Source organism: Rhinoderma darwinii, chromosome 13, assembly GCF_050947455.1.
Source record: "Rhinoderma darwinii isolate aRhiDar2 chromosome 13, aRhiDar2.hap1, whole genome shotgun sequence".
Taxonomy (NCBI): domain Eukaryota; kingdom Metazoa; phylum Chordata; class Amphibia; order Anura; family Rhinodermatidae; genus Rhinoderma; species Rhinoderma darwinii.
The window spans coordinates 39755400-39774693 of record NC_134699.1 but is presented as its reverse complement, the minus strand read 5'-3'; the positions used below and the strand labels follow the sequence as shown (position 1 = coordinate 39774693).

Here is a 19294-nt window from a genome sequence, read left to right as displayed (position 1 = left end):
AGAAAACTTCCATATACTAGGAGGCTTACAGAGGTACAGTAAGGGCACGTTCAGACGTGGCGGAGATTTTCCGCTGCAAATGTTGGTGCAGATTTGGGGCAATTACGCAACGAATCTGCACCAACATTTACATATTTGACAGGTAATTCAGACGTTGCAGAAAACACAGGGGACTTCCCACAGATTTCAGTTTTTCCGCAGTGAAATTCCGCTTCTTCTACGCAACAGACAGTGCATGCTGCGGAGGGAAAATTCCGCACCGCAGCCTATGGTCCGCAGCGGAGTTTTCCGCAACATTTGAACTAACTTGCCTAAAAATGTATAGAAACAAATGTAAAAAACGTCCGCTGGAGAATTCCACTGCAGACTATCCGCAGCAATTCCGCCACGTCTGGCCGTGCCCTCAAAGTCTCATGCACTTCTGTAGGTGACCTTTTACAGCTCCGTACAAAATGAGTGAGCATGAGGTGAGGACTTATTCAAAGTCTGCTGTAGCTATATAGGATGGGACTAATATATATATGTATGTATATATATATATATATATATATATATATATATATAATAGGAAAAGTGTAGTTTATAGCTTTAGACTTCTGCTCTATTTTTAGATGCATTTCCAGTTTTGGCAGAAAAAAACTGTATGCACAAATGCAACATGTGAATACAGCCATAGGCTTCAGACATAAGATAAAAACAGTCATACTCCATCATACGCCGCATTACTGAGGTATTCTCATCTAGAAAAATACAGTACCATACGAAGGCACCATAAGGTGATGCACAGAGTGCCGACCACTTTGTAATATGGAGTTGTAGATACTTTATATGCTGCTTACAGTCTCCGGGCACACAGCAATGTTGTGGCTTTAAGGCCTCATGCACACTTCCGTCGGCCGCTGTACGGACGTTAATGACGGTCCCATCACACACGGGCTGCACACGGATGGCTTCCGCATGCAGCCCGTTTTTCACGGAACAAATTTAATGCAAAAGCCGAGACTGTTCCGTCAAAAACGAGCAGGAGTAGGACCTGCACTACTTTTGACGGAACGGCCGCACGGTTCCGTTAAAACAACAGAAGTGTGCATGGCCGCATTGAAATGAATGGGTTCAGGGTCACCCTAAAGGAAAAAACTGAAGTGGGCATGGGACCTAAGGGGTATTCTGTGACTATTGCCAAAGCTTGTGCTAGTAATGGTGCTAAGTTATGCAGCCCCTGGTGGCAGATTCAAAATGGCTGACATTTTTGCAAAACCATGCGTACACAACAGTGATTTCATCACCTATGGCTCTAGAGAATGACAAAACTGTGTATTGCAAATAATTACTGGACTTCTGTATTGGAAACAGCAAGTATATCAGTTATTTTTAGTCATAAGCATAATGTAAATATTTTAAGTAAAGTGGGATATCCCTCATAACACATGTATAAATGTTAAATGTATCAGTGATAACTCCTTTATTTGCTGCAGAGCTGAATTCATGACTGAAAATCGTCACTTCACCAAATGAAAAGCCCTCGTAGCCCATGCCTGCTGCCTCTAGCACACATGTTTATAGCGCCATGTGACACACGCATGTAATAAGAGGATGCCAGAGTGGCGGGAATCCCTGCTCCCCTGACTATAGAGCTGCTGAGGCAAGGGACGGACGAGACACCATGATTCCATAACAATAGACAGGCGGGACACACGGGGTTAAGTGTATTCAAACCATTTAAAATAGAGTTAATTAAATACGAATAGAAGTTTCATTCACAAGACAAGTGACAGAAACCTGACTCCCCCCAAAAGCACAGGCCAATCAGAGCGCTGCATTCAAATAATGCCCCTCCCTGTCAAGGGAACCTGGAGAGGGAGCTGCTATATCTGTCAACTAACGTTCTATAGTAGCTAGACATTTACCAGTAACAGTGCGTGGTTATAGGAGCGCACCTGGCCACGGGAACCACGGACCACGGGAGATCTTATCATGAGCCACGTCCTTGCACGTAAGTCTACTTCTTAAAGGGCTGCCTGGACAGGGAAGGGTGCATTCATATCAATACGATGGCTTTTACCATCTCTTAAAGGGGCAGCTATCCTTAAATATATTTATTATTGAATGACAGAGCCTCTAGTAGAACGCACACGTGTCTAAATGTTTTTTGATGTTCTAAGAATTGGAAAGATTCCAGATAAAATAGTCGAGTGGGTATTTATTTTTATTTTTTTTAAAGTTAGTAATTCTATACCATGGCTGATAGCGGGGAACAATAGATTGTAAATCGCTTTATGATTAGGGGTCGTGTCCCTTTTATAAGTGTTGCTCTTGTGCTAGATGAAGATCTCCGTGTGAACAAAGACCACACAACAAACTTTGTGGCTTCTGATGTCTCTCCCTACCTGCCCCTGCAGAATGGGGGCTGTGCTTTATTGGAGAGTCTGGAGTTTGAAGTGACAGCTGGAGAGAGAGAGAGGGAGGGAGAGAGAAGGAGGGGGAGACTCGCACAAGTTCCTGTTTCTCTTTGAAACAAAGAAACAGTCTGTCAGTGAGGCGAAGTTTACTTTAAAGGACCCAGTAAAAGGGGATTCTTCACCCAGACATATTACAAGTCGCCCCTTAGCAATGGAAGTGATCAGTAAGTATAGAGGGGGTCACTTTGATTTGGGAGATGGTACATAATTAGGGGATCCCTGCTCTGTACAGTGCTCTCCCAGGCCATGTGCTTGTAATGTCTTTGTTCCCATGTGCTGCTTTAGCCGGATCTCTGACCCTTGAACTATTAATTTATGAAAATTGGAGCCGGGTTTATTGTGTGGCTTAACTTTTAATACTACATTACGTGCGCTTTGTGGCTTTAAATCACGTGTGGCTGCTCCATGTTTGGTACAAGCCACTACAGTTACAATGATGCTGTTTTACTTATGTGCTGCTGTGGCTGGTGTGTGTGACCTATTTAAGATTGCTGATGGCTCCCACAATAGAGTTTGATGCATCAGGTAAATGGCTACGTCCTGTGTCCACATGCCCATGTCCTGTGCACGTACACAGCCCACCTCCCCCATCATTTGGGAGGGGGTGAGGAACATCCATTTGCTCTGTCTTGGTTTGTGGGAAGGTCCTTGTTCTATTCTGCTTGTTTTGGAGGGAGAAGGGTTTTTATACTTTGCATTTGAACAGACACAGGCCGGGGGTCTTCAGCCTATTGTCTTGTATGCAAGGGATTGTTTTGGGGCTGAACATATTCATGTGTTGGCTCATCTCCATCAGTATAACTTGTTCCTTCTGGCAGTTATTTGTATGAGATGGATTGTATGTAGAAAGTTTTATATTCCATTTCACTTTAATAATATTATGTCCATAGATGTGTGAGAGCCTTATGCAGCTGATAGAGAGAGAGATGTTTTTTTTTTTGCATATTCTATCTATTGCATAAAGAACCATATGTTCAGTAGCATTTATTCTCCTTCTCCCCCTTACATTTAAGTATGGGGAGGGGGGAAACGGCTATAGTATGGTATTCAGTGCTGCTTTCCATAATTAAAAATAAATAAATATAACAATCCTAGTTACTTGGGATAAAACAAAAAAAAAATCAAGAACATACAGTATGGGCCCTGTCTAATGGATCAATACAACACTGATCCGTAATACGGCCATGTACATAGTCTGCCAGTGTTACTATTGTTCATACCGCCCTTTATTTGAAAAGACAGTCGGAAGGCCTGAACTTGTTATGGCTGGTCACGTGCGCTACGAAACGGAGATATCGAAACGTCCCTCTTTACGTTGCCCTAAATTCTGTGTATCGATTATTTTATTAGATTTCCAGTAGTAACGGAGTATTTGAGATATATATATATATATATATCTCTAGACTTGCAGATTATTGATCTGATAGATGGTTATTGGTCAGATCTGTCAAATTATCACTTCTCTTGTCACAGTAAAGGTGGCCATAGAATTTTTTTAGATATTTGTTGGCAATCCAGCCAATTTTGATGAGATCGAACAATCGAAAGGTCCCTGTATACATTAGATGAACGTCAGCCAAAACCCACCGATTTCAGCGGGTGTACCAAATATCTCCTGATGGCAGATCAGGATGGGAGGGGGTGTTGGATTTCAACATACTGGATCCTTTAGTATTATGGGATAAAAGCGTATGCCAGTGGTTTCTGGCAGCAGCTTATTCCCCTCTACCCATTGAGAACACATGCACTTTCAGTCAGCGCACAGGTATACGTTGCAGACCGGAGGAATGGTTGTTGGCCGAACGAGCGTTCAGTTGACAGCTATCTAAGGTATGTGACCCACAATGGAAATTAGATTGTTTTGACTGGATCTGCAAACCAGTATCTATGGCCCCCCCCTTCACCCCCAAGATTAGCTCTTTGCAGTGAGCCCCACTACTGCAGCAACAATTATGTATTACATGGTACCCATTGAAATCAATGGCCTGACCTTGTAATACATGGATGTGTTGGGTCCACCAGAGAGAGCGAGTACATCTTTGCAGTGGATAACTTTCTTCTGCTAATGGAGGGGGTCTCAAACTAGAATCCTTCCTCTATTAATCAACTCCATATGCTCAAAATGGAACAAACTCTTTAGGTAGCGATCACTAGGTATGGGGGAGGGGGTGAGGGCTGGTAATGAAGAGAGGTGAGAAAAGGAATGTGTTAATGAAACAAAAGGTGAATGGGCTTCTTCCCAAGGTAAACAAACAAACAAACAAAGTTGCTGACTATCTGCATGCATGGGGAATGACCAGTTTATATGTAAGCATAGCCCCCTCCCCCACCACTTCTGTAGGTAGCCATTTAGTGGGATGAGCCGATCTCCTCTGGTGTTTGCACATCTTTCTTAGTGATGTTACTGCCACCTGGCAAATTGATTTGTCCTTGTAGAAAACGGCTTTTACATTCTGTGGGCTGTTAATAGAATCACTATTTTATCCTTGAAATTCTTTTTTATTTTTTTGTGTGTCTTTTACTTCTGTTTGACCAATGTTTTGCATTACAGGACCAATTATGATGGAGGAAATGGAACCTGTCCATCAGACTGATAGTGACGCTGGAGAAGATGACAGCAGTGTGGAGATGGAAGTACCTGGTGCCAAGAGGAAGCGCAGAGGAAATCTTCCAAAAGAGTCTGTTAAAATCCTGCGTGACTGGTTATATGAACATAGACATAATGCTTATCCATCTGAAGCTGAGAAAAGTGTCTTGTCAGAACAAACTCACCTCACTGTACTGCAGGTACATTCCCTAAGTGTTTGTTTGTTTGTTTGTTTGTTTGTTTGTTTGTTTGTTTGTTTGTTTGTTTGTTTGTTTGTTTGTTTGTTTGTTTGTTTGTTTCATATTGCAATAGTGACTATGTTAAAGATTGTGGGTCCTCCTGTCAGAAACCACCTTTTTTTTTATTTTTTTTTTTGGGGGGGTGTCTTTTTGATGGTATGCCCTCTGTTCAGCTGTATAGAACTGTGGCTTTTGCATGTGTTTTTGTTTTTTGTTTAATTCTGCCCCTTCTCTGTGGTAGTGAATGTAGGAAAAACATATGTTAGGACATGGTCCGGTTTAAAAAAACAACCCAACCTAGATGACCCCATTTTTACATTTCCTTTAACCCCTTAACGCCGAAGGACGGATATATCCGTCCTCAGCAGCTGCTAGTTCGCGCAGGAGGACGGATATATCCGTCCTGTGATCGCGCGGGTACTGACAGTTTACCCACGCGATCAGCGGCAGGAGCACGGCTGTTATACACAGCCTGGCTCCTGCTGCAACTGCCGGAATCGAAGCACGCGCCGATTCCGGCAGTTTAACCCATTAAATGCCGCTGTCAACAGTGACAGCGGCATTTAATGTGTTTGACAGAGGGGGGAACTCCCTCTGTCTCCCGATCGGCGCCCCCGCAAACAAATCGCGGGTCGCCGTCGGGTTTCCATGACAGCCGGGGGTCTAACAAAGACCCCCAGGTCTGTCTTCAGCATCTGCCTGTTAGGCGATGCCAGAGGCATGACCTAACAGGTTGCCTGTCAGTTTTACACTGACAGGCAATAATGCTTTGGTATACTAAGTATACCAAAGCATTATATATGCGATCGGCACATCGCATAGTGAAGTCCCCTGGTGGGACTAAAAAAAAAAAAGTAAAACCGTTAAATAAAGTTTGTGAAAAAAAAAATAAAAAAAATTACAGTCAAAGTCAAATAAAACTACTTTTTTGCCCCAAAAAGTGGTTTTATTTAATAAAACGGTCAAAACAAATCACACATACACATATATGGTATCCCCGCGATCGTAACAACTTGACCAATAAAATGAACACATTAATTAAACCGCCGGATGAACGGCGTCCAAAGAAAACGCAAAAAACGGCAAAATTCTCTCTTTTCTCCCATTCCCCCCATAAAAAATAAAATAAAAGTTCATCTATAAGTCCTATGTACCCCAAAATAGTACTAATGAAAACTACACATTGTCCCGCAAAAATCAATCCCACGTACGGCCACATCGACGGAAAAATAAAAAAATTACGCCTCTTGGAACGCGGCGATGCAAAAACAAGTAATTTTTTTCTAAAAGGGTTTTTATTGTGCAAACGTAGAAAAAACATATAAAACCTTTACATATTTGGTATCCTCGTAATCGTGCCGACACATAGAATAAAGTTAACATGTTATTCACGCTGCATAGTAAACGGCGTAAATTTATAACGTGAAAATTAATGCTGGAATAGCTGCTTATTTTCAATTCTCTCCTAAAATAAAGTTAATAAAAGTTAATCAATATATTATAAGCATCTAAAAATGGTGCAATTACAAAATACAACTCGTCCCGCAAAAAACAAGCCCTTATACGGCTATGTCGACGGAATAAAAAAAGAGTTACGACTCTTGGAATGCGACCATGAAAAAACAAAAAATAATCCTTGGTCATTAACGTGCAAAATGGCCCGGTCATTAAGGGGTTAAAGGACCATTCTGATAATGTTTTGCCAGATTCCTTCTCCCTTACCCTGGGGTCTTACATTATTTGTCAGCCCTTCATGAAATTCTGTTTTTGCGCTGTGACAGTCTTATGAGTTTCATTGTAAACCACGGATATCTATGCTGTTTACTGTAAAGGTCCCTACAGTGGTCTAGTGTTTATCAAATGAAGTGTGAGTCTGGAGTATCCTACCGCAGCAGGAATAGTAGATGGCTTTAAAAAGGCTTAAATAATTTCTTACATCGTCTGTCAATGTTCACAATTCTTGATTTGAATATTGATCAAGTTTGATAGTTTAGGAAAAAAACTAAGAGAAACTTTTGCCACACAGCATGAAGAGTGTCTATGTTGTGTTTAAAGAGTTTATCTGAGAATAGAAAAAAAATGTATGCGTACTTTATTTTTTCCCTTAAATGGCGCCACTCTTATTTTTGGTCTGTTTGGTATTGCAGCTCTGCCAATTGCAAGTGAATGTGGCGGAGCTGCAATAACAGACAAGGTCTAGGGGCAATAGATTTTGGGGGCAGAAAAACCCTTTAAGGCATGACCCTTTCAGAATGGCAAGTGCCCAGCTATAGAATTGCTTGGACGTGCAACCGTTTTGCTGACCTGTTTGTTATTCTCTTTATCTATAGATTTGCAACTGGTTTATCAATGCTCGTCGACGAATCTTGCCTGATATGCTCCGTAAGGATGGAAAGGACCCTAATCAATATACAATCTCTCGAAAGGGAAACAAGACCCCTGAGCCTCCTGCTCCTAGTCATCATATGCCAGTTGAATTCTCTTCAATGAAACCACTTGAGCTCTCATCAATTACACACATGGAACACTCAACTATTCCTGGTATGCTGGTTGTTCCTCCTATGGCTGCTGGCATGGTACCTCTGATTTACCCCTTTAGGCATCCAATTCATGCCGTTGCTACAGTAAGTCATGACCTCATCATGCAGAAAGTGGCCCCTGCCATGAAGGCTGAAGAAGGCGGCTCCTCGGCACAACTGCCCAACAAACGTATTTTCCACTCAACAGATGAACTTGGGCAAACTCCTTCATCTATCTCTCCCTCTTGCTTTGTTGAAGGTGCAAATATCAGCAGATTGCAGATCCTAGCACATGTAGCCACACAGTGTATAGCCGAAATGGAAGCGGAGGAGGCCAGGCGTGAAGCCGCTAGATGTGCTCTCAACTCGCTCCAAAATTCATTGTCCATGGGCCACATTAAGATGGAACAATTGTAACGCTTGTTGTGTTTCTTTACACAACTACGTAATAAGTCCATCTACTTCCTGAGTGTTTTTTCTTTATTGCCTGTATTATAAGGATGCATTCATTACCTCAAGGAAAGGTTGGGCCAAGATGAATCCTATCCATTTCAGTGTCTGCAAAGAATGCACAAACCCTCATCCTGAGTGGGGGCTCTTTGCAAGGAGACAAGATGACAGGTCATATATATATATATTTTTTTGTTATGGACTTCCAGTACTTACTGTTTACATTTTGTATTGAATCCCCAACTGCTTTTGCTGTAGTTGGGTTGGATTTAGGGGCGAAGAGGCACCTTGGGACACTACAGGTGGGGTGGCCATGTTATGTGAACCCTGCAAATATGCTGCTACCCTCCTCTGCACTTTATCGGTCATATTGATCAAAGGTCATTCTGCAATGTAAAATCTTATCACTACGGCTGGCATTTGGAGTAGGTCACTCGCACAGGACTATAATACAACCTTCTCCGACTTGCTCAGCATCTTTGTTATACATTGCCGCTTGTTATTCAAGTGTTTGGTGGGGAGAAAGGGTTATTCGTTCTCAGTAACTGAGCTTCCTTCTAGACACTGTTTAATTATATTTCTCATTACTTTTATATTTTTTTTATTATTTTTGAAACTGTGAATCCTAACTGCTGTTCTATGATCACAAAGTTTTCAGTATTTACCTGGCTGAATTATTATATTTTTATTTTTTGAATTCATTTTGATCAGTGTGACGTTTAGCAGTCCCTCTCCACATGTATTTTAGGGAGTAAAAAACAGAAAACAAAAAAAACAGTATTACTTTTAATTATGTGCCATTTCTTCAGAGATGCCCAAAGTATTCCGGTCTTCAGTTCTTTCATAGGGAGTAAAAAAAAAAGTCTTAATATAAAATCCTAATTTTATAAAGTGATGCTGTATGCAAACTATTTAGATTTTAATGTATTTTATTATCTTGTATGAATACTTTCCTAGTATATCCACTAGATGGCGCAATATTTACACAAACCTCAATTTTTCCTGTTTAGTGTTTTTCTTTTCTAGACTTCTCTCTCCAGTATGCATTTCAGAGAGTGGTATATTGTACCTTTTGTACTCCCCTCCCCACCCCAACCACTTATTATTTTTTTTAAAGTACTATGTAACGGGTAACAGTGGAGAAATCCAACGGTTTTAAGCTAGACGCTAAAATTTCTGAATGTTTATACTTGTGTGTATTTTTAGCACCAGCCAATGTCCTACATGTAGAAGCGTATCTATTTGTGCAATTCTCCATGTTCTAGCGTAAATAGAATAGCATACTTTAGCTTTTTCTACATATACATAATGAATAATTCCATGTGCGTGTCTTGCATATATGAAAACTACAAGTCTTACCTCTTTCAAAAAATGTAGATATTTTAGGTTTGTATATTTGTAAGTAAGAGAAAACACCTTTGCAAGTGTCTTAAAAATGGTTTCCAAAGGTCTTTAAACTCTCCATTATTTTTTTTTTTTTTTTTTGAACGGCAGTCTTTTCTGGTATCTTAAAAAGTAGGTATCCTATGGACATAGCCAGTATTGCCTACTCTAGTGTATGTATGTGTGTGTATGTATATATATATATATATATACACACACACACACACACGATTATATGGTAAATTGACTTTTATTGATCCAAGTGTGTTCAGCAAATACCGTATAATCTGAGCCTCCTCCGGTTTCCTGTATATCGGTATGTGATATTTCGTAGTTCTCAGCTACTTTTGTTGTTTTTATATTATAACCTGTCTTCACAAGCTGTGGGAAGCCTTTTTTTCTGTACATCCGTGTGGGCAATTCTTGAGCACTTTGAAGCAAGGGGCTATAGATACACCTACAAGAAACTGCTCAGTCATGGGGTGAATGAGATGTGGCTTCTCCCTGCTGGCTGCATATACAATGTCACGTACCAGCATTCTCAAATCGGACATTCATTTTTTTATTTAAACTGTTCACAAAGACCAAAATTTGAGAATTTCCCCCTTTTCAATGAAAAAAATAAATAAAATCTCCAGAAGATGAAAATCCTTGAGTTTTCCCTCTTTGGAAAGTTAAATGGGGTTGTCCAGCTGTTAAAAATTGATGGCCTCGTACCAGCGCTGTGGTCCCCTCAAAACAGCTGATCAGCGGGGGGTCCTGGGAGTTGGACCCCGACCCATCAGCTAGTCATGGCCTATCCTGAGGATAGGCCATCAATTTTTTTTTTTATTCATTTTTTTTTATCGGGTGGAAAACCCCTTAAGTTTTTATGGTTAGGTTTAAACATTTTATAATTGTTATGCAACTTTCTAATATACTCTGTTTAAAATTCTCACCATTTTCAAGACCGCTCTTTGCTGTCAGTGAACCAAAAGCCTGTACATGGCTTCTTCCATCTGAGTTTGCCTAGACTGGGTCCATTGTTTAGCGCCAAGGATTGCGTAGATTGGATATCTTGCAGATGGGAGATAAAATCAGTTCTGTACAGACCTTTTTTTGGATGCAACTGTAAAACAGATCTTGAAAATGGCAAACTGAAACACAACAGTGGTGTGTTTGTTTTATTTAAAACTTTGTGCTGATTGTTAATTTCTTAATGTATTTTGATAAAGGTCGGAGCTTTGTGTTTATGAAACAGGCCTCCAAACTTCCTGCACAGAACATGCTGATTGCCTGCAGCAACCACTAGAGGGAGCCTACTGAATATTGTTTTATGCACTAAACTCCATAATGGCATCGTATAGAATGAGCTCCTAAGTTCTCTCTAGTGGTAGCTTCAGTAAGCCAGATTTTTAGCATCTAAAGGGAATCTGTCTCCTGCTTTTAGCATCAAGTAGTACCAGAAACCCTGATTCTAACGCTGTATTACTTGTCTATGATCAGTTATTATAAAAATCGCTTTTTCTCATGCAGGCTGTACTCATTGGCTGTGGCTAGCCCCACCCACTGGCTGCTTATTGGCAGCTTTATCCCCATACTGTGCATAGGGCGAAAGATCAGTGGGCGGGGGTTACCACAACTTATAAATATGGGCTGCACAAGAAAATAATTAATATAAAAACTACTGATCATTGACAAGTAATACAACATTTAGTAGCAGAAATCCTGATTCTACTTAATGCTACGTTTAGATAGGGCAGCATAAACCTGGTGACCGATTCCCTTTAACTGTCTATGCAAGGGATTTGGAGCTCTTCATAGGGATTGGAGCTTTGTTTTTGCCGATATAGATTAAATTAAGAAATCTGCACAGAATTTTGGACCTCAAAATCGAAGATAAAATGTTGCAATGTCCTTGAGGCTTCACTTGCATAAGACTGGACAACCACTTTAATGTGTACTAAGAAAGCATGTGGCCTGAAACCTGTGACCGGGGGAGTTTCGCAGGCTCCTGTGTACGGAACCCAGTTTTATGTTGAATTAAATGTATAGTGCATTCCACAGAAGGACTATTGTGAGTGGGCCGGTAAACCTAATTGTTACATGTAGATTGTTCTCCACAACTCTAACTGGTCAATCTCAAATGGTACACACTTTAAAAATGAGATATTTTAGTGTAATTTTTTTTTTTCTTGTCTATATTACATTGGATTGTAATAAAATATTTGCATACTTAAACATTCTTTTCTGTATCTTTATTATAGAAAACATGCATTGTATGACACCACATCAGTTCAAGCTAAGGCTCCGTTCACATTTTGTGTTTTCCTTGCACGTCTGAAGTATACCCCGTAAATTATTCCCTAACGTATGGCATACATCAGCATCCGCTTTTGACTTTTTTTTTTTTATAGTATATATTGGTGGACAAAATACTGCTGCAAGGCAGGGGGTCACACAGGGATGTTGAGGAATGCACAAATGATTACCCCCACCCAGATAAAAAAAAAAAAAGCTAGGGTTCATGCACACTGACCTATTACGGCCCACTACAAACTCCACATGAAGGGCCCTTGCTGTACATTTTGTATTACCCCCCCCCCCCACCCATGTGAAATCCATCAGAAATTTGTGCCATGCTTCATCAGATTCTGTAATCTCCGCTACAAGCATTTCTTTCTGGAGGAGAATACCTCTGTACACGCAGCACACGAAGGCCATGTGAGCTAAAGAGCCCCTGCATCTCCGTACATGTTCTGTGCACATGGCTTGGTCATGTGATTTGAGCCCTTCCAGCTCTTGCACGTGACCACGGTACAGGTGAACGGGAGTCCTGGCATCATAGCCATTTCTAAGGCTAGGAGTCCCTGCCTCCCTACGGAACTTCTGTTCTGTACTGAGCAAAATTATACCGTATGGAACAGCAGTTCTGTGGGGAGTCAGGGACTCCTAGCGTCATAAATGTTTGATGCCAGGAGTACTGTGGTCGGCCAACACACGGACTGGTTTTCATGGCTTGACCTCGGTCATGTGCAAGCGCTAATAGGCCTTATTTTAAATAATTGACAGCACACTGACCCATGCAATTCAATGGGACTATTTACACATCCGTGTTTCTTCACTGGGCATGGCTAAAACTCACCACCTGTCCTGTTCCGGTCCGTTTATGTGGATCAGACTTGCCCAATAAAGGCTAGGGTGCGTGAAAAAAACTAGGACACGGACCGCATCTGTCCATATTTTTTACGCATCAGTTGCTAAAGAAATGCAGAGCAAAAAAAAAAAAGTAATACCAGAAAGTGCTTGCAGAGGAGAAAACCGGATGACACGCTGACTCAACACGGACCGTCATATGCATGAAAAACTGCCTTGTTTTTTTTTTTTTTTGATGATGATGCTAATTGAACAGTCATATGAAGGCTTTAGGCCGGATTCACATGAGCGTGTTTGGTCCGTGATATACGATCTGTACGTCGGACGCATTTTCCGAACACCGTACAGGGAGCCGGGCCCCTAGCATCATAGTTATCTATGACGCTAGGTATCACTACCTCTCCGTGGAACTAATGTCCTGTACTGAAAACATGATTACTCGCCTGAGGCCGGGTTCACGCATGGCAGATTTTGTTGCAGAAATTTCTGAAGCTTTCAGAAATCCATGCACATGCTGAAGAAGCAACCCCATTAACCCCTTAAGGATGCAGCCTAGTTTGGGCCTTAAAGAGACTCTGTCACCACATTATAAGTGCCCTGTCTTCTACATAAGGAGATGGGCGCTGTAATGTAGGTGACAGTAATGCTTTTTAATTAAAAAAACAATCTTTTTTTCACAACGCTAGGAGCGATTTTGGTTTATGCTAATGAGCATTCTTAATGCCCAAGTGGGCGTACTTTTACTTTCGACCAAGTGGGCGTTGTACAGAGGAGTGCATGACGCTGACCAATCGGCATCATGCACTCCTCTCCATTCATTTACACTGCACTAGCGATATAGATATATCACTATGTGCAGCTACATACACAAACCCTAACATTACCACAGTGTCCTGATAATGAAAAACGTCCGTTTTCATGTCCGAGGTTACCGACGCTCGTCTGAATGTAGCCTTAAAAGCATGTTAAACTGTATGGGAATTGGGTAAACTTTAATCGTCTGCACATATTTAGCTCCTGCTTTGTATTGGTGTCAAGTCTACTTCAGAGTAGTTGCTCTCCCCCCCCCCCCCCAAGCCAGGTTACATTACTTAAAAGTGTTTTCAAATGTGACCCTTTTCTCAACACACTCAAAATTTTGGGGGAAAAATACTTCTCGTTCTCAATGAATTAGATAGATTATCATCAAAAAGTAAATTTATTTCAGTAATTCAATTCAAAAAGTGAAGCTCATATATTCTATAGATTCATTACACACAGAGTGATCTATTTCCAGCATTTTCTTCTTTTAATGTTGAAGATCATGGCATAGAGTATGTTCACACGACCTATTTTCAGATGTTTTTCGGGCCGTAAACATCCCGAAAAACGGCTGATACATTGGAAGCAGAATGCCTACAAACATCTGCCCATTGATTTCAATGTGAAATATAGCGTTCGGTTCCTATGGGGCGTTTTTTTGACGCCTCATTTAAAAAAAAGTGCGTAGAAAGACGCTCCGTAAAAAGAAGTGCATGTCACTTCAGCCGTTTTTTGGAGCTGTTTTTCATTGACTCTATAGAAAAACAGCTCCAAAAACGGCCGTGAAAAACGCGAGTTGCTAAAAAAAAAAGGGCTGAATATCAGGAGCTGTTTTCCCTTGAAAATAGCTCCGTATTTTCAGACGTTTTTTTGCTAAGCATATGAACATACCATGAGGGTATGTTCACACGGCTTATTTTCGGAAATTTTTCAGGAGCTGTTTTCCCTTGAAAACAGCTCCGTATTTTCAGATGTTTTTTGTTAAGCGTGTGAACATAGCCTAAAGGTTAATGAAAACCCAAAGTTTTGTCTCTCAGAAAATTTGAATATTATATAAGCCAAATTTCAAACATGATTTTTAATACCGAAATGTTGGCCTACTGAAAAGCATGTCCAGTATATGCCCTCAATACTTGGTCAGGGCTCCGACTCTGCATGAATTACTACATCAATGCGGTGTGGCATGGAGGTGATCAGCCTGTGGCACTGCTGAGGTGTTATCAATGCGGCGTGGCATGGTGGCGAATCAGGCTGTGGCACTGCTGAGATGTTATGGAAGCCCAGGTTGCTTTGATAGTGGCCTTCAGCTCGTCTGCATTGCTGGGTCTGGTGTCTCATCTTCCTCTTGACAATACCCTATAGATTCTCTATGGAGTTTAGGTCGGGCGAGTTTGCTGGCCAATCAAGCGCAGTGATACTTTGGTTATTAAACCAGGTGTTGGTACTTTTGGCAGAGCGGGCAGGTGCCAAGTCCTGCTGGAAAATGAAATCAGCATCTCCATAAAGCTTGTCAGCAGGGGGAAGCATGAAGTGCTCTAAAATTTCCTGGTAGACGCTGTGCTGACTCTGGACTTGATATAACAGAGTGGACCAACACCAGCAGATGACATGGCCCCCAAACCATCACTGAGTGTGGAAACTTCACAGTGGACCGCAAGCAACTTGGATTGACGCCTCTCCACTCTTCCTCCAGACTCTGGGACCGAGATTTCCAAATGAAATGCAAAATTTACTTCCATCTGAAAACAGGACTTTGGACACTGAGCAACAGACCAGTCCTTTTAACCCTTTTAGGACACAGCTGATTTTTTTCAAATCTGACGTGTCACTTTATGTGGTAATAACTTCGGAATGCTTTTACCTATCCAAGCGATTCTGAGACTGTTTTATTATGACATATTGTACTTTGTGTTAGTGAAAAATGTGTTTGAAAAATTTAGTATTTATTTGTGAAAAACACCAAAATTTAGAGAAAATTAGCGGTTTTCTAAATTTAAATGTATCTGCGTGTAAAACAGATAGTAATACCACACAAAATAGTTACTAGTTCACATTTCCCATATGTCTACTTTATGTTTGCAACGTTTTTTGAATGTCCGTTTATTCTTCTGAGATGTTACAAGTCAGCAGTTTCTCATATTTTCAAGAAAATTTTGAAATGCCATTTTTTTAGGGACCACTTCTGTTCTGAAGTGGCTTTGACGGCTTTATAGATTAGAAAGTCCCCATAAATCACCCCATTTTAAAAAGTGCACCCCTCAAAGTATTCAAAACAGCATTCACAAAGTCTCTTGACCCTTTAGGTGTATCACAGGAATTTAAGCAATGTAGAGGTGAAATGTAAAAATTTCTTTTTTTTTTCTAAAATTCATTTGCAATACAGTTTTTTTTCTACCACCGAAACTTTTACCAGAGAAACGCAACTCAATATTTATTGCCCAGATTCTGCAGTTTTTAGAAACATCCCACGTGTGGCCCTAGTGTGCTAATGGACTGAAGCATCGGCCTCAAAAGCAAAGGAGCACTTAGTGGATTTTGTGGCCTCCTTTTTATTAGAATATATTTTAGGCACCATGTCAGGTTTGAATAGGTTTTTGCTGAATTTATTGGAATTAGTGAAGATGAAAATCTTTTTTTCTGAAAAAAACGTATTTTTTCATTTTTACAAGAAGTACAGAAGAAAAAACACCCCAACATTTGTAAAGCAATTTCTCCCGATTACTTCAATACCCCATATGAGGTAATAAACTGCTGTTTGAACCTATGGCAAGGCTCAGAAGAGAAGGAGTGCCATTGGGATTTTGGAGCGCAGATTTTGTTGGAATGGTTTTTGGTTGCCATGTCACGTTTATAGAGCCACTGTGGTGCCAGTACAATGGAAACCCCAAATAAGTTACCCCATTTTGGCAATTACATCCTTCAGGGAATTTATTTTGAGATGTAGTAAATAGTTTGATCCCACATTTTGTGGAATTAATGCATAAACGATGCACAAATGCGTCATTTATAGGACATTTTGTTTCGTATTCAGCACATGAAACGGAGGAAATGTACTCCAATGTTTATTGCACTGTTTCTCTTGCGTTCAAAAATACCCCCACTTAGGCCTTATTCACACGAACGTGTTAAATGTCCGTGGGACGTCAAAACAACGGCCATCACACGGACCTATGTAATTCAATGGGGCTGTTCACACAGCCGTTGTGTGAAGGGTCCTTGAGAAAATAGGACATGTCCTATTTTTTCACGCTTCACGCATCCCTCCATAGACTCTAGTCTATGGGGGATGCGTGATATCGTATCCCGCAGCGCAGAGCACGGATACACCTCTGATGTGAAAAACAGCCGCTTTTCACGTCCAAGATGCGCAATGCTCGTGTGAATCCGGCCTTAGGCCGTAATCTGCTGTTTGGCAGCAGAATGGGACTCAAAAGCAAAGGAATACCCTTTGGCTTTCAGGATATAGCTTGAATGACTTATAGGCCTCACTCCACACTTACAGAGGATTTGAGTTAGCAGAACAATGTAACAACCCCAGAAATTACCCCATTTTGAAAACTACACCCTGAAAGTATTTGTTTAGGGGTATAGTGATTATGATGACCATATAATGTTTTTTCCCCTGGAATTACGGGAGAGCATAAAACTGAAAGAGCGCCTTGTGGCTTTTTGGGCCTAGTTAGATGAATTCCAGGCACAATTTATTTGCAGATTTTCTGACGTGACGAGGCAGAAAACACTGTCCTTCGGTATTCATCTAGGGGTATAATTAATTATTTTGTTGTTTTTTTAGGTATGATTCCAATTAATAAATGGGCAATAATGTAATGGAAATAGGGGTTAAATTGTCTGTATGTCATAATGGAAAGGCCAAAAAGTAGTAAAAAACTTAGGGAATAAGTCATAAAATTAATAATGTAGGGAAGAATGGTAAGCGCGAAAACAGTCCTTTATACACAACCCTGGCTTATCAGGACAGGTGTCACACTAATAGCCCGTGTCTTTTCGCATTTCATTTTTATAACACACACGACATTTATTGTAGGGTCGTCTCTTTTCTCAGTGGAGGGCTCTTTACTTGGGAAGTGCTGCCCTGATACAATTGTGCTGGCCTCACTTCTATGGGATGTGCTTGCAGCCTCCTCTGCTTGGTCTTTAAAAGTAATTGTTTAATTACGTTCTCCTGGTATTCAAGATACCGTGCTTGATTCCCTGACTTCCGATAAATAATAAAGGAATTGTACAGAGCTGTTTGTATGAGGTGCACTGCAGTTTTCTTATACCATACAAGGGACTTCCTCATTGCGCTATATGGCTATAGTATTTGATCCACCAGGTCCACGCCACCCATGTGTTGGTAATATTCCTGTATACACACAGGCTTGAGGGCTGTGGCATTACTCCCTCTTAGGGTATGTGCACACGACCTCTTTTCAGACGTAATGGAGGTGTTTTACACCTCAAATTACGCCTGAAAAGACGGCTCCAAAACGTCGGCAAACATCTGCCCATTGCTTGCAATGGGTCTTACGATGTTCTGTGCAGACGAGCTGTCATTTTACGCGTCGCTGTCAAAAGACGGCTCGTAAAATTACGGCCGTGTCAAAGAAGTGCAGGACACTTCTTGGGACATAATTGGAGCCGTTTTTCATTGACTCCAATGAAAACCAGCTGCAATTACGTCCGGAAAAGACGCCGCAAAAAAACGCGTGCACTTGTAAAAACGTCTGAAATTCAGGATCCGTTTTCTCCTCAAAACAGCTCCATAATTTCAGACGTATTTGGCGTTGTCGTGTTCACATACCCTCACTGGAACAGGGGTGCTGCTGACCCCATGAATGGACGTGATGATAAAAACATATTTTTGTATCCCTAAATTTGGTCACCATCTTAGTCCCATTACACAATGACCTGCTATCACCAGGTCTAAATTTTTGGTCGACCTAATTTTTTTCACAGCATTGTACATTGGGGTAGCGTAATAAACGTTGGTCGACCAGTAGGACCATATGGTTGGTTTCTTAATAAGCCCTATATTAAAGGAGCCCCCCAGAATTTTTGAATTTCTGCAGCACATGTTGGATGCCACATCTGGCCTCTAGCGTAATACGATGTAGGGTGACTAGCCAGGACCTGTTCAGCATATATGTTTGTTTGTGTGATCATTAGGTTCACTAACTCTTCTGTAAAGAAAATTAAAAAAAAATGTAATACAGTGTGTACCTAGTGGTATCAATTTTTATTCCTGGGGCAGAACTGAATCCCGGAATTTGGGGTGGAAAAATATTTGGGTGCACCCAATTGGAGTCACATGGTTGACCACTCTGCCTACTTTGTGGCAGTTCCTCACTATCGCTAGAAGATGACATTATAAGGAAGTGTTCCTCATCCTCACTGGCAGTTTCTGTGTCTGAACAGAGCGTGGCATCGGCCTTCTCCACAATGTACATTTGTTTAGTCATAACAAATGTTTTTCTTTCTATGACAAGAAAAACTGTGTGTGTGTGTGTGTATATATATATATATATATATATATATATCTCCTAACTAAACTATACTAAATGTATATAGTTTACAATGCAGCTACCTATTTTTTTTTTAGTTTTTGAAATTTTTTAATTTTCTTTAATTTTCTGACAAACAAAAATAATCTGTCCCTGAAATGTCAACACAAGAGAGTTCACACACCTGGCGTACGTGTGTGTGTGTGTATATATGTAA

General features: G+C 40.8%; 1 protein-coding gene across 2 annotated transcripts; it reads left to right on the top strand.

Moving 5' to 3' along the window:
* The first annotated feature begins 1756 nt into the window (after positions 1-1756).
* Positions 1757-11812, top strand: LOC142666613 (homeobox protein TGIF2-like). 2 transcript variants are annotated; one of them, XM_075846741.1, is made up of 3 exons: positions 1757-1993; positions 5011-5246; positions 7616-11812. In XM_075846741.1, exons 1-3 carry the CDS (start codon positions 1975-1977, stop codon positions 8219-8221), a joined length of 861 nt encoding a protein of 286 aa, XP_075702856.1. In that variant the 5' UTR covers positions 1757-1974; the 3' UTR covers positions 8222-11812. The 2 variants fall into 2 exon arrangements, with proteins under 2 accessions (XP_075702856.1, XP_075702857.1); XM_075846742.1 differs by lacking the exon at positions 1757-1993 and adding an exon at positions 2550-2623.
* Positions 11813-19294: the final 7482 nt, after the last annotated feature.